This window comes from Fulmarus glacialis, unplaced genomic scaffold, assembly GCF_000690835.1.
Source record: "Fulmarus glacialis isolate BGI_N327 unplaced genomic scaffold, ASM69083v1 scaffold23979, whole genome shotgun sequence".
In the NCBI taxonomy this organism is placed as follows: Eukaryota; Metazoa; Chordata; class Aves; order Procellariiformes; family Procellariidae; genus Fulmarus; species Fulmarus glacialis.
The window spans coordinates 77,397-89,200 of NW_009231923.1; the positions used below are offsets into that span (position 1 = coordinate 77,397).

Below are 11,804 nucleotides of genomic sequence, written 5' to 3' on the forward strand. Positions count from 1 at the left end.
TTCCACAGAGCAAAATATTTGTAATGGAATAAATGGCAGCTTTGGGGTTTTTGTAAAAGTTTTGTGATCTTACACTTCCTCCTCCTCACACTACAAACCATGTAAATCAACAGTTATAACTATCAACTACTCCAACATCAGTGGAAAATTAAGATCGCAAAGTCAAGCACTCTGAATTTGGGAAATACCAGAATTAACATTGTTCATGTAACCTTACTTCAACTTTTGCGTGCACAGATGTGATCTTTCTTTGCACTATCATATTTTTTTTTTCCACAGCTGTACAACTAGAGACTCCTATAAAAGATATCTTCTCATTGCCGTTGAAGTAATGGCTATCAAAATCATGTTGGTGTTGGGGATTACTGATAAAACCTCACAATCCTCATAGAAGAGTCTAAGAATTGTAACAAGCCCCAAGAAAAGAAAGCTGTCTTTTCTTCCACAGGCTTCTCAATCAAAGAAAATATATATTTGAAAGTTTTAGTCACCAACAGGAACAATTGGGAAGGGCACAGCCCATTTACTCGAGCAGAAAAACTAATCTGTAACTCAAGATTAAAGAATACATGTTAAATTTGATAAACTATTCACCAGAGACTTTTTAGCGACCAAGAATTCATACCAGGCACTGCCAATGTATTGTTCATGTCTAACAATGCTATGAAACAAACAAATAAACAACGGCATGATCTTCAGAGAGGAATTTTATTGAAATGTGGTTAACTAGCAAAAAACTGCTTGTCAAAATTCTTCAAAAAAAGCTTTTCAGTAACTTTTCTTACATATTTATATCTTCGTATTCTGTGGTTTTCAGTCAACTGGATTAAAAAAACCAACTTGTTCAGTTGACTGCCATGTCAAGGGACTGCCATGTTCTGCACCTCAGCATGATGTAGTTCAGCACAGTAACTTCAGCACTGGAGCTGATACACCTACTCACTGTGAAAAAAGTTTTCACAAAACCTTTTGTTTCTGGGGGAAAAAACGGGTTTGGGGTTTTTTTGTTTGGTGTTGTTTTTTGGTGGTGGTGGTGGTGTGGGGTGTGGTTTTTTTGTTTTTGTGGGTTTTTTTTTCCCTCATTTAGAAAGTAACTGGAAAAATCAACCTGGTGTATGTATATTTATGGAATAGATATGAAAAGCAATTTTCAGAGTATTGGTTATTTATGAATTGTTTTATGGACTTACTATTTGTGGTCAATAGCCTCCAAAATCACATTATTTCTACTGCCTAACTGAATAACCAGCATTCTTAGGAATAGCTATTCCTCAAACTTGTTTTTCACACATGTGCCACAGTTTTTCACCTGTTATGTACAGGGCAAGGCAATCTGTACCATTTAAGTCCTTAAAGCAAAAGGTTTGTATTCATACAGTCTGCTGACAAAGCCAAGTCAAAAAAAGTTTTCTACTACTGAAAAGGTCTCTGTTGCAGTAACACACTGTCAAGTATGGCAGAGCCAACAGAGATGCAAGAGGTACAAACTAGACAGGTGCTGCAGATACACTCAACCCAATATCATAAAAAGCTGATAAGGAGAAGTTACCAGTACACTAGACAAATTCCTATCATGGAATCAAGTCTTCCCTCTTCTTTTATAGGATTAAAAAATTGTCTGCCATGGGGGAGAAGGGAATACACAGATCTCTTAGTCCTAGCTTTTTCCCCCCCTCTCTTTCTCTCTATCACCTCCCAAATGTTCTGCATTCACCTCCCAAATGTTCTGCATTCCAGTTTCACATAACAGTAATATTTAGGTTTGGGTGGGGAATGTTTTAGTTGCAATGGACAGTCTTTGTCAAAAGTAAGTGTGAAAAACTAGCAACTGGAATTAATGTTAAAAGGGTAGAAATTATTTTAGTAATGTGATAGTTATGATAGGCAAAGTAAGCCAGGAGTAAAGAGGCAGATCAGAACAACATCAATTCTGATTAAGATCTGTTTCAAAGCCTGACCTTCATCAGTTGCTGACAAAATTCAATCCTTGCTGATGCCAGAAGCCAGGCAAATAACCATCTAACAGAGCAACAGCTGCAGCGGGAGACATTTAAACTCTTGGAAGTACAGCTGTTCACAGATAGAAGGGATCATTCCATCAATCTACAGAACTACATGTACAGAGGAGCAGGATAGTGCTATTTACTTGCAATATAAACTATATGGTAATCCCCAGTCTAGGCATTTTTAAATTACAGTCAGTTTGAAATCAATAGTGTCCCATCTTGCCTAAATCTCTTGCGGGAGCTCTGAAAGAAACTCTGCAGTTTTGACAGAGTCTCAATTTGCCATGCTACTTTGAATGTAAAGGTATTTTGGCACTTTCTTTTCTTCTTTTTGTGATTAGAAAAAGTGGCTCACTAGTCTATGCCCACACTAGATGCTTCAGGAATGATGCCGACATGCTTCTTGTAACCCTGGCACTTGATATGGTGAACTGCACTCAGATCCCTCGCACTTTCACACCCTTACTAGATTATCAAATGACTATTCTGGCCCGAATTTACATAGATTTAGTAGGATATCATGGACTTCATTATCAGTAAGTGAGGGAATGGAAAAAGTGAGGAAATGTGGTAGAGCTCACTATGTAAACCAATTACTAACACAGATTCTCTAGTAAAGACACCCTTTTATTAGATTCCCTCAGTTCAGCAAATGCTTATCTACCATTCAAATGGTAAACAGCTGGAAAACCTTACATTTTTGTGACTAAGTGGTGTCCCTGTCTCTGACAGATGGGTAATAAATAATGCAATAATTACAGAGAATTGCTCTTGTTCCGAATATACTGGCGAGTTTTTAACTCTCTGCAAACAGCACAGTTTTGCAGGGACAGGGCACTTTTCCCCTATACTATTTTGCTTTTAGAATACATGTAATAATAAGCCATATAGTTAGCTGAAGGTTAGGAAAGGCCTTACTCCAGCTGTTTCCTAAAATCAAATATTAAATATACCGTAGTAATCCAGTAGCATTTCTGTCATATACAGTCTCATGTTTTGTTATTTTGCATTTGTTTGTACTGATTATACGAACCTGCTTTACTGCTTACTTTGTATAGAAAAGAGCAAGCCACTGAAAAAATGTCTAGTTAAATCTCAAGACTTAAGACACTTGCAAATAGTATAGAATCATAAAAAAGGAATCCACATTAAACCTCAGGTGAAATCCTGGACTTGCTGAAGTATATGGAGATGCCAAGAGCTTACTTTGATAACACTGGTTTGGTTGTGCCTGTGAGTATGTACCATGATACAGACTTCAATTTTTATCATCTTTCCTTTCTTCACAAATTCCCTCCCTGATTTAATGCACAAGATGGAAAACTAGCATTTTGTGCCTTTTGAGTATTTTACTTCACAGCATTAATGATATTTCAACGTAGAGTGTGTATATGTGTGAGCCTAGACTTTTAAAATTCAGCATTTTTACACCTACAGTCTGCAAGAGGGGGAGTACGTATTGGATCCATCATGCCTATTTAATTGGAGAAACTCACAGCTGTAGAAGGTGGCTGTAAGCACACAGAGGCACCTAGTATTTTGGGCCATGCCAAAAGATTTGCAATGTAGGCCCATCGGCAGCTGAAGAAATTGCTTCTCTGCAAAGCTTCATTTCACTTTAGGATTTTGGAAACGTTCCTGTTTTATTTTCCTTTTCTACCAACTCACAACCTCCATACTTAGGTCCCTGTCCCTTCCTCAAATTTCCCCAGTTCCCTTTCTGAACTTTCTCTCTTCAGTGCTGGCCTCTCTCTTCCTCTGCACATTCCTGGGAGTGCCCAATCCAAATCTCCTAATTAAATCCTAGTGCTCTCCCACCCAAAGCATTTTTCCCCAAATTCTGACCAATTGCTCTCTCCTCTTTGCACAGCCAGCTCATTTTCAGATGAGTTATAGACTACCTTATACATATATACGTGTAAGATCACCTACTACTAAGTGATATTGCAAGCCCTTTCATTATGTACAGATATAAATCTATGCAAGATGTTAAGTCATGTGCCATTATACTTGCTGTACATTTTTACTGTGCCATTATACTTGCTGTACATTTTTACTAATCCTTTTAACAGTCTTTTATTTCTGACTTTAACTGGTAGCGTCTTTACATCAGAAAATGCAGTGCTTAGTGCACTGCCATCTAACTAGATGCCAACGGGTAGTTGGCAGTAACAGGTAGTTATTGGAAGTCTACTAATAATTTCAGCTTTATTGTGGTTTAGTCAAGGAGTACAACTTGTGGTGCAAATCAAAGAGAGGACCATATAATTTGCACAATCTAGTTCTTTTCCATGACTAGATTTTCATTAGAGATATAAAGAAATATCTGAATAAGAGGATAATTTTCCATTCTCATCCTCAATCAACCTTTGTTTAATGAGGTATATAGGTAGTATTAGCAGATCAATGAAGCCACAGTTTCAAAACTATATAAAAGAAAAAAGGCTGAAAACTGCCCTCCAAAATCTGCCTTCAGGTGGGCTCCAATTAGAAGGTACTAAAATTGTTTTCTAAGATTAAAAGGGCAGCAGATATACAGGGTAATAATGGATATATATTATCATGGCAACAAAACTTTATTCTTGCTTTAGATGTTATTCATAAATTATTTTTTACATGGTCCATAAAACATGTAGCCACCAAGTAAATTACAATAATAGTTATACTATATATGGATCTATGTGAAGGGTTAAAAATGGCTAGCTTGTTGGACCACTTAAAAGAAAAAAACACAGAAGTAATTTGCATAATCCAGTCTTGAATTATATGCCGTATTCATACCTATGTATAGCTACAATCTGACTTAAAAGCTAAAAATAAATACCTTATTTTATATTTATTGCTACTAATGTAAAATTTAATTATTACATGTGAAGTCATAGGAACAATAGTTTTCTGCAAGTTCCACAAATCTAGGTCTTAAAGCTGATTCTTATCCAACCATCTGTGTACATAAAAAGATGCTACACTTTTTTTTTTTTTTAAGAATATATTTAGCATCAGGCAGAAGAAATCACTACATGGTAAGTATTTTGGTAAAACTAAAATTTGAATACAAACGTACGGATCACTTCAGAAAGAGAGACCCCTGAACTTTATACCTCGTAAAAAATAAGAAACCAAATGGTTCTCCTCAGTATTTTCTCATATCAGTTCTATTTCTTTTGTATCTCCACCAAAAACGTACTGTTACAATTCAATTCTGTGACAACATCTTAGGTTATGATAATCACAGTCTGAGTGTCCTGATGTTATCACAAGCAGCATTCCCTGAAGTTGAGGGTTATCAAGCTATGAATAACAAGGAGACAAGTTTGCACCATATACTGTGCAAACTCCACTAAGAAAAGAAGGATTTATCTTACAGCCATCGCATTCTTTTTTTATTCTATCTCCTTCAAAAGTCAGTATCATGATACTCCATTGTCCTAGCGAAAAAAGCCTGGATGGCTTTACCTTTTAAGTTTATTACTGACTGAGCTAAGGTATTCCCAGCTTTTGTTTTCCTTCAAATAAGCTATATAAAAAACATTTGCTGTAGCTAATTAACAAAAAAGGAAGTTGTTATATAGTTGTCAACTATTTGATAGTAAAAAAAAAAAAAACAAAACACCAAACTATCTACTGCATCCTATTCCAGTTTTCCTGTAGATTTAAACCAGCTCAATATGATCTGGATGAATAGCAGGAAACAAAGAAATGAATGATGTTTAAGGGATCTGTTTTGAAAACTGCTAGGCAAAATTTATTGTTGTCTTTTCAATACAATTTTAATAACCCATACCAGTTACCAAAACCAAAAAGACATTCTTATCGTCAGGCAGACAAAGGATTCATAATTATGGGTTTTAATCTTAAGTTTACACTTAAGTTTACAACCTGAAAAGATAAATTCAAACTGAAGTGCCATATTCCTCATCTCTCTTTTGGTTTTACTGCCTTGTTAAACAAGTTTATTTTGCATGCGTGTTGCAGTGTTTTTCAGATATCAATGCTGACGGAAGATTTGCACAAACAGTAGCACTTTTCTTGTATCTTTTGCATGTAGCAAAAGTCAGCCTTGATCTAATCCTGATTTCTGAGATCAGGGAACTAAGGATAAGGATTTAACCATGAGAACATTTAGCACCTTCACATCTGCGGAATTTTTTCCGTAGGACCTTCCAATCCCATTTTAGCTACTGCCACAGGGCATTAAAACCCAACATCTTAGGTTTAAAGTCTGATACAGAGATTTTTATCTTCCTACTGTCTTAAATTCTGAAAGTTTTAGAAGATGTTCTAAAGCAAATTTGAAATGGATCAGGGAACAAGGAGCAGCAGAATGATAGTTTCTTAGCAGGTATGTGTTGCCCTGAGGGCAAGCTAGACAAAATGGAGGTTTTTTAAAAAAGTCACATTCATGACCCAATGCCAAACCTGGGTGGTATGTATTACAACAGGCCAGCCTGGAGATGAGGAAAGCATGGATCCCTATAGTCATGTTTTCATCTAAAAGGACAAAAAGTAATTTCCTATGTGAGGGAAGAAGGAATAGACTTTATTAAGCTGTTTCAATTTGAACTGGAGGCCTATGCACAATCTTTGTAATTGGAAGCAAAGTGCTTGCAATTCATTCCCACTTTTTTCTTTTCAGCATGTGCACTGTAGCAATGCTGTGGACAATTGCCTATCAACTAGGAAGCAGGAAACAATGCATGGGTTAATGTAAAGGGGGCAGGTTTAAATATTAAAGGATGGCTTACAGCATGTGTATTTTGCACACTTTCATGTTTCATGTAGTCCTGATACCTTAATACATTTCTTCAAATACAATCTCGCCAAAGACACACAAAACCACCAGCATTTTAGGAGGACAATTTCTGTATATCATTAAGGACTTGCTTGGGATTGGATTTGCAAAGCCCTGGGCAAGCACATTTGTAAGAAGATAGAGGAAGAAGTGCCAGTCAAGCCAAATCTTCCATAAAACTAAACCAGTTCAATTTGAGAGAGATATCAGTTATGCTTGGTTTAAACAGAAGTGGGTTGGATCATTCAAGGAATCAGAGATTTATGCAAAGAATCCTGACTTGCATATGCAGATCAAGATGGCATCCTTTCATTATAAAATATGCAGTTGTACTTGTTACGTGGCAAGACATAAAACTGTGTGATTAAATAAAACTGCAATTAAAGCATTGTGAAAAAAAGTTATTCTATAATTAGAAAATGTGAGGATATGAATGTTATCAGCAGTAATTAAAGATTAACTGCATTGTTCACTGACTAAACTTACAGCTAGTGCCTTATTTAAACTGCTTTTAATTTATTCTAAATACAAAACTTCATAAAGATCTGAACTGAAGCATCACTTAAAAAACACACACAGCAAGTGACTTATTTTTTCAGAGCCAAGAGAAATACATGCCTATGCCTGGACCATGAGTAGCTCTAGCTTTCTGGAACCAAAAGCTCAGGTATGTATTTTTTCTCCTGTTACTGTCAGAAACAATAAGTTAGCAAGGAAAAAAGGAAAATTAAAACCAGTATGGATCCGAAAGTGAAAGCTGGTATTGCACATAAAAGACCCAGAATATTTACAAAAACATTTCTACTTGCATCCTACTTTGTCGAGTAAAACACAGATTACCTTTTATCCTCAATTGCTTTTTTTTATAATACACAACAGATAAGCCTTTTGAATACCACAAATTTTTTTCATTGCTATCATTCTGAATTCAGACTGTGGAATGGATCAGAGGACATACTGCTATAAATCCAGCAAATGTACTGGCAAAAACCGCAACTGGGATAAATCACTTCAGTCCCCACTTCTTGTCAGAATGGTGGTCATGGGTTGACAAGATACAAGTCAAACTGAAAATAGCCATAGTCACAGTTTACAATGGTTAACTTAATGAAAGCCACTTCTTTGTATATCTACTGCAGGCATCCAGCCTTTGAAAGCCTTAAGCGCCATACCTCTCATATCATAAAGATGCATATACTGAGCCTTTTGCTGAACTAGGAAAATTAGGCTAAGCCACAGAATATGGGGAACAGCCCAATATGCTGAAATAGAGATAATGACAAGAAAAATTGATCCACTTCGGACTTAGAGTGAAAATGCTTAAAAAAAGAATGCAAAGCGGGTGACAAATGGGATAAATCCAAGTGCGCGCTGAGAAGGAAGTTGAGGATGTTAAGGAAGGAAATGACTCATTCTCTGTGTTTGTGTATAGCAAAGGCTGAGTAATACAAGGTTGCCTGGTGCCATACACCTTTATGCTCATTTTGGATCACTCCAGTGAAAAACCCCAATTTTCTTATGTTCCCCTCACCACAAGGTGGCACATATGTACTCCCTATGATTTTTAACTGCCTCTACAGTTTACTTCATTTTTAAGAAGTAACTGTTATCCATTTCTACAGAGAGGAAGGAGTGGGGGTGGGATAAAAGCAGTGAATGATAAACTGCATTATATTATCAAGTATACACAACCAAAGGTAAGTAAACTATTCTTAGTATGTGGATTAATTCCAAACTTTCCTTGTTACTATTATTTACTACAGGGTCTGAGGTGCATTCACATCAACAGTGTGGAAATTAAACAGGATAAGGAGTTATTGAAAACTAATCTTCAGTATGTTTTACAAATACATTCACCAGAAGCTCAACAGAATTTAAGGGTGAAATGGAACATGGACTTTGGATAGCAGACTGGTGCCAAAGATGGAAATAAGCATACAGAAGCAGAAACCCAGGCATATCTACCCATTATTTTGATTCTCTATATTTTAAGCCTGCTGGTCACTCATTGGTTGGTGTGCCCTGCCCACAGCAGGGGGTTGGACTAGATGACCTTTAAAGATCCCTTCCAACCCAAACTATTCTATGATTCTATGCTTCTATGCAGTATAAGGGGTTTTTTTGCATTGCTGCCACTTTTTATTCTCGTGTTGTGAGTTTCAAGAACTAATAACTACTTATGCTTAGAAGGCTGTTCCCTAGTAGTAATTTTTCCTTCATGCTGATAAAGGTTGTGTTTGAATATCAGACTTTGAAACATCCAAATATACATTCTCATTTTCACCTAGTGGCTGATCAAATAAAAATCTCAGTGATCTTCTGTGCAGTTGTTCCTCTTTTCAAGTCCATGATATAAAAATATACTGCATGATCTATAATGGCCACAGCACACACTTCTCCATTGTACATAATGGACCCACATGTTTCATATATCCATCAGAAAGGCACTAGGCAGACAATGAATCCACCAAACTGCAGAAGAGATTTGAAAGCAAACCGAGATAAGCGTGTGAGTACAAAAGACAGGAGGAGGACTTTTTTTAACGACAGAAAAATACTGACCTAAATCAAAGCACAGAAACACTAGCTAGCATGCAAAGCAATTCTATCCACACACCACAGAATATATGTTTTTAGAAAGTAGATTCTTGGAGATTTAAAGTATAAACTATGTACATAGCTCCCTCTGATGACCATTGGACACGATACAATGCAAGTCTCCTTTTATTTTTGTTCGTGCATTCAACTGACAGCTGACTGGTTAAATTCTAATTGCTTCCAAGTGAGGTCAGCAAAGGTATTTATCGAAAAGGACTGAACAACAGGCTCAACTCACACATGCACGCGCACGCATAAGCACATACACACCATCTCTCCAGCGTGTTGATTTATGGAAACAATTATAATTCTGGTGGAGTCTTTCTGAGCTGAGAAAGTTTGTAGCTACAGTAGAGTGTCTCATGTTGCAAAAAGCAGACAACAGAAATGGAATACTTGGGTATCCAGCTCTTATCAACAGGAACAAGTAAGTTATCTGTCCTTTACAAGAACATTCAACAGTTTCTAATAGCTAATAACTTTTATCTTCATTTGTATATGCTAGATGCTAAAAAAGCATTAAGAAAACTATTTCTATTAAAAAAATGAAAAGGGTAGGAATAAAAATACAGGGCTAAGACTATGAGGTCTGTTTTGAAATTTGAACTAGAAAAAAAAGTTATCTGATAGATTGTGCTAATAGTGAATATATAGGTATGAAGTAATCAGCAGAATTTTACCATGCATGAGAAAGTAGTTCAACTGAATCAATAAGGGATTTTTGGAAGGACTTAAAACTGAAGACAGAACTATATTTACAATCAGTTTAAATGTCTGTTTATGTAAAAAGTTGTGTGAGATATCTCTATTGTATATACATTTGCATATTTTTTAAAATCAGCTTAGCATGTCATACATTTATGTATAGTACTTTTCATAATGTATCCTTGCACGTTTGTAACAATTGAGCATAAATACTTATACATGCACCTTTTCTCACAGATCTTTTACTTTCAGTGCAAGCAGCAAATTCAAGTAGTACAGAAGGTCACGACAACAAAGGTTTTTATAACTTGTGTCTTTAAAGGATATTCTGACTGAAGGGATATTTAAGAAGCTCTTCTATTTCGCCATTAACTATTAAGGAATAACGATCAGAATTCTAGAAGAGGGAACAATCCCATTTAAATGAATCTGTAACTCGTAAAGACAGAAGGCAGGTCGGTGACCTAAGAGCAACAGTCTACTTGAGATTTAGTTTTCATTATGTTGTTCATGAACACCCAGAACACTGCACTATAATGCACAAATGGATACTGACATGGATCCTGCCAATTTTGCTCTACAGATCATACTTTTACATTATCTTTCTAATGGGCACTATATCTTTAGCTTGCAATGACATGACTCCAGAGCAAATGGCTACAAATGTGAACTGTTCCAGCCCTGAGCGACATACCAGAAGCTATGATTATATGGAAGGGGGGGATGTAAGAGTGAGAAGACTTTTCTGTCGAACTCAGTGGTATATGAGGATTGATAAGCGAGGCAAAGTAAAAGGGACAAGAGAAGCAAACAACAACTACAGTAAGTAATATTTTTGCTTTTCCTATTTCTAAGTTTTTAGAAATTCATACATCATTGTTTCCTATTCCTTCATTTATAGTAATTTCAAAAGAATTTTGTATAGTGTACTGACCATTGTATAAGACAAGTTTTGCAATTAATCCTACAGCACGACATTTGTTATTGATTTTGAAATGCGTCATTTTAAATACTACATTGTAGATCTGCTAATGTATTAGTTACAGCTGGTAACTATTAGCAAACAGAGAGCCTATTTTAACAAGTGAATTAAGGTTGTAAGTATGAAAATGTATAACCACAAACTCTGCTCATAAAATACTTATGAAACATTAAACCACATTTATATAGTCCACAAACTACCTAAAAGTTTGGTGTGTTTGAGTTAACAATTAAAACATATGCAATACTAGAAAGTTCAATGGAAAGAATTATGTAAACTCTCTTGCAAAATCTTTTAGATAGTTTGCCAAGCCAGGAACAAAATCTATTCTAGTTTCTGCAGTTCATTATTACAATGATCATGATGCTGAAAAAATATTCTCTCCCCTTTCTTCCAAAAACATGACTCATCTAGAGAGAATGGACATATAATATTTTGCAAAGCTGTACCAAATACATTTTTTGAACTGGCAAAAGAATTGTTGTACTAATCTGTATTTTTCACACAAATACCTATATATCTTCCATTTACACTTGAAGGCATCAATTTTGCAGTCACTATTTTTGCCACTTTGGTGTTCATGTTATTACAAATATACTGTTTATTTAGAGAAATATGACATCTACTTGAAAAGACATTACTTTATTAAGATACAACAGGAAAATACATAGGATTATATTGCATATTTCAAAACAAAATTGTAAGGAAAAGAGGCCAGGGA

General features: G+C 35.7%; 1 protein-coding gene across 1 annotated transcript; it reads left to right on the top strand.

Annotated features, from left to right (window-relative positions):
* Positions 1-9,647: 9,647 nt before the first annotated feature.
* FGF7 (fibroblast growth factor 7) lies at positions 9,648-10,923 on the top strand (the record flags this gene model as incomplete). The annotated part of the gene is made up of 2 exons (XM_009584736.1): positions 9,648-9,823; positions 10,729-10,923. Coding segments are annotated over exons 1-2 (235 nt in total), but the record flags the coding sequence as incomplete, so codon positions are not given.
* Positions 10,924-11,804: the final 881 nt, after the last annotated feature.